We start from the raw sequence: 3,432 nt of genomic DNA, 5'->3' as shown, positions 1-3,432 counted from the left end.
TTGTAAACGAATCTAAGCTTAAAACTTAAAACTAAGAAAATGACATTAACATGATCTAAAGTCGAGTATGAGGTGGAAGAAAGGTCTTGCAAACCAATTTTATCAAAAGAAACTTGTGTTCAAATTATAATTTCTAAATATATATGGTGATACACAACAAATTGATAGGATGTCACTTTTCACGACCCTATGATTTTTTAACACTACGACGAAGGAACGAAGCTGTGATCCGTGCCACCACTTTAACCACCTAGGTCTGTACCTATTCTGGTCGTCTGAGGATCAATCGATACAACGTAAGCTAGTCAAAGAAACCCGTGGTTAAAAAGACGTCTACCCGATGCATATCCACATATTGAAGCCATTTATTTTATTTTCTTATAACAATGGTCTTTTTTATGGAGACGTTACGTTATAGGCTCAATTTTTTCAGTTACGATATTGAAATCGGCATATTATATTTCTTAACATGGTAATTAGCAAGCATCAATATCGCGTCTCGTTCGTTACAAGTAAAGAAAATTATCCACAAATTTGGTTATATATAAACACCAGGAATAAACGAGAAAGAAAATGACGCCACCAATCATCAACATCATCAGAACACAAACGGAGTTGGAGAAAACGCAGGAATCGCCATGGCATGAGTCAATTTCCTGCATTTCAACCGAGAAATATTAAGTACAACAATTTCAAATCAATAATCGCTAATTTAAAATTTTCGTTTAGTATTCAGTTGAGCCAAATCCATTTGTAAAAGCAATATGATGAAAACTCAAACGGAATATGAAATTTTGAGCCAGAGAACTTCAAATTTTCCAGGTATAAAATTAATTCCTACAAACAATAAAGTATAACTACGAATCACGACTCGAAGTTTCGAACACGCAATTTAATTACCTGAAATCACCGCCATATGAATGAGATCGAGTTTTTCCGGCCGATCGAGGTTTGTTCAACGGTTTCTTCTCAGATCTGACAACACTAGTCGGTTCATGACTCTGTCTGCACACGTTCAACGCGCCACCGTCCTCTGCAATCGCCGCAAGCTCCGGCCTCCACTGTTTCGTTGAATTACCTTGCGTTACACGACGGCGAGTGGTAGAGACATCAGCGGAGATAGTTTCTGTTGCCGGCGTTAAGACGGTACCGCCGAAACAAAAACCGAGCTCCGGGAAGAAAAACTTCATGGATCTATTGATTCAGTTTCTCTCCTTTCCCTCTATCTCTCTCTAATGCATCTGATTGTGTGTGTATATATGTGTGTTGTATCTATAGTTGTAAATGAGAGCTCAGTAATGCACGGAGTTTACGTGACACTCCTCTTTATTGGCGACTTTAAAAGTGAAATCCCACTGTTTCACTTCATGTATTTATAAAGAAAAGTGTAAACTACAGTTTTGATCCGTGTGTTTTTATTATTATTGATTTGGTCCCTGAACTTCTTTTATTACTAGAAGAAACCTTATGATTTTCACTTTGTTTAGAATTGGTCCTTGTACCAAACGTCCGTCCACCTTATCCGTTAAATGCAAGGATCATTTTTCCTTTGCCATTTTCCTCTATTTTAATATTTTTTAATTATTCTTTTTTCTTGAAATTCTCATATTTTCGATCAAAAACATTAAGAAAAACCCTAAAACACTTGAGCTAAGTGTTTAACCCTCCTAAAGATCAGATGAAGAAGCTTGTTGAATATGACAGTATACTGAAGGAGTAGACATGGAAAGCAAGTCATGATTGACCGACGTTTACGTGAGACTATTATGTTTTCTTGGCATGACCAATACTTTATGTAGGAGAAGGCGTGGTAAGCTAATCTACAAAATTACTGAACTCCATAAATATCTTTCTTAGGTGGTCCATAAAAATTTCTAGATCCATAACCCATGTATGGTTTCTTTCTTTCGGACTTTTTACTTCTAGAGTTTTTTTTATTAAACTGGATATCCAACCCGCTATGCAAGCCGACTTATCTCATCGTAACCATCTGCTTTGTAGATAGCCCGGAGTCACCACATTTGAACCTCCGCAGTCATAGAAGGATTTTTATTTCCTTTTGGATTTGAACCTGATACCTCCTGGTACTTCTAGAGTTTTTTGCATTTTACTTGTATTTAAACTTTGTGATTAAGGCGTTCGATTTAGGTTTAGGGTTTTTTCTTGATATTCTTTATGGAGACGAAGAAGACTAAAGAAAATAAAAAGATAAAAATGTTAAGAAAATAGTAAATTGACCATTTTGTCTTCATAGTTAACGGATGAGGTAGACAACCGTTAAATCAAGATATCAATTCTAAATCAAAATGCAAACCATAAGATTTTTTGTTTAATAAGAGAAGTTGAGGGACCAAATCTATAATAATTGACACACCACATGAACCAAATCCCTAAAGAAAGAAAAAAGGAGTTGACGCAGACAGAAACCAGAGGAAGGGGGTGACTTCTGACGTGGTTTTTTCTCCATTTCCAAAATTATTTTCATTTTTCTTTTAAATAATTATATAATATATTCTTATTGTATCATAAAACCTTTACTTTATATTTCTAATCAAATTTATATACCATTTATTAAAACATCAAAATTTTAACCCGAAGCAACCTGATATAGGGATGCTCAAAATTTTGATGAACCCATCTCAACTGAACATAAAATAATTTAATACGAAGCAATCCGATGTCTAATTGAGTTGTAAAATTGTCAAACTGTAAATATTAGGTTGATATTGAGTTACTATTATTTGAACTCAACCCAACCCGATGAACCCGATATCTTTTTATTTATTAGATTTAATATGATTGTTGAATTTCTATTGATATATACATTAGACAATTACACTATCATATATGCTCTTCATATACACATATTTTCAATCTATTCACATCTCTATATAACTTATTTGTATATGTGTTAAGTAACTGTGAACATATATATGTAAATTGAGAAAATTAACTGAATGTGATATACCTAAGAAGTATGGATAAATTGTATCAAATGGTTGATGATGAAAAAAAATATGAGTAGAGAAATAAGATATTCAAGGTTAGAAGAATATTTTAATGTACCAAAATATCAACCCGACCAACCCGTATGGGTTGGGTTGGCTTAGGTTAAGATTTTTCAAATCGCAAGCATTGAGTTAAATTGTTCAAATGTCTTCAACCCGATCAACCCAACTCATGAACAACCCTAATTAAATATATACACAATGGAATACATTATGAACATGATAAAAACAACCTTAAGAAATTTCGTACTAGAGTATTCACAAGTAGTAGGTTTATATTTCTTTTTGTTTGTTTTAGTTGGTATGTACAATATGTTTACAAGTTATACCAAATTTTATATATTTTAAATGGGTTCATAATACGATTATAAATTATTATAATATTTTTAAAAAAATGTTTACAATATATTTGAGTTATATGTAC

At 33.0% G+C, this 3,432-nt stretch overlaps 1 protein-coding gene across 1 annotated transcript; it reads right to left on the bottom strand.

Moving 5' to 3' along the window:
* Window positions 1–431: 431 nt before the first annotated feature.
* On the bottom strand, window positions 432–1,354 carry LOC112528145. Its single transcript, XM_025139092.1, has 2 exons — window positions 901–1,354; window positions 432–656 (listed from the first exon to the last, which is right to left on the bottom strand). The coding sequence occupies exons 1-2, from the start codon at window positions 1,188–1,190 to the stop codon at window positions 599–601; spliced, it is 348 nt and encodes a 115-aa protein (XP_024994860.1). The 5' UTR covers window positions 1,191–1,354; the 3' UTR covers window positions 432–598.
* Window positions 1,355–3,432: the final 2,078 nt, after the last annotated feature.

This window comes from Cynara cardunculus, assembly GCF_001531365.2.
Source record: "Cynara cardunculus var. scolymus isolate 2C chromosome LG 15, CcrdV1, whole genome shotgun sequence".
NCBI lineage: Eukaryota > Viridiplantae > Streptophyta > Magnoliopsida > Asterales > Asteraceae > Cynara > Cynara cardunculus.
This window is presented reverse-complemented; position numbering and strand designations above follow the sequence as displayed.

Excerpts from the sequence above, each read along its gene's own strand:
- LOC112528145 (XM_025139092.1), bottom strand. The coding sequence starts at position 1,190 with ATGAAGTTTTTCTTCCCGGAGCTCGGTTTTTGTTTCGGCGGTACCGTC. Across the intron at positions 657-900 it reads TCATATGGCGGTGATTTCAG|GAAATTGACTCATGCCATGG; the intron begins GTAATTAAATTG and ends GTTGAAATGCAG.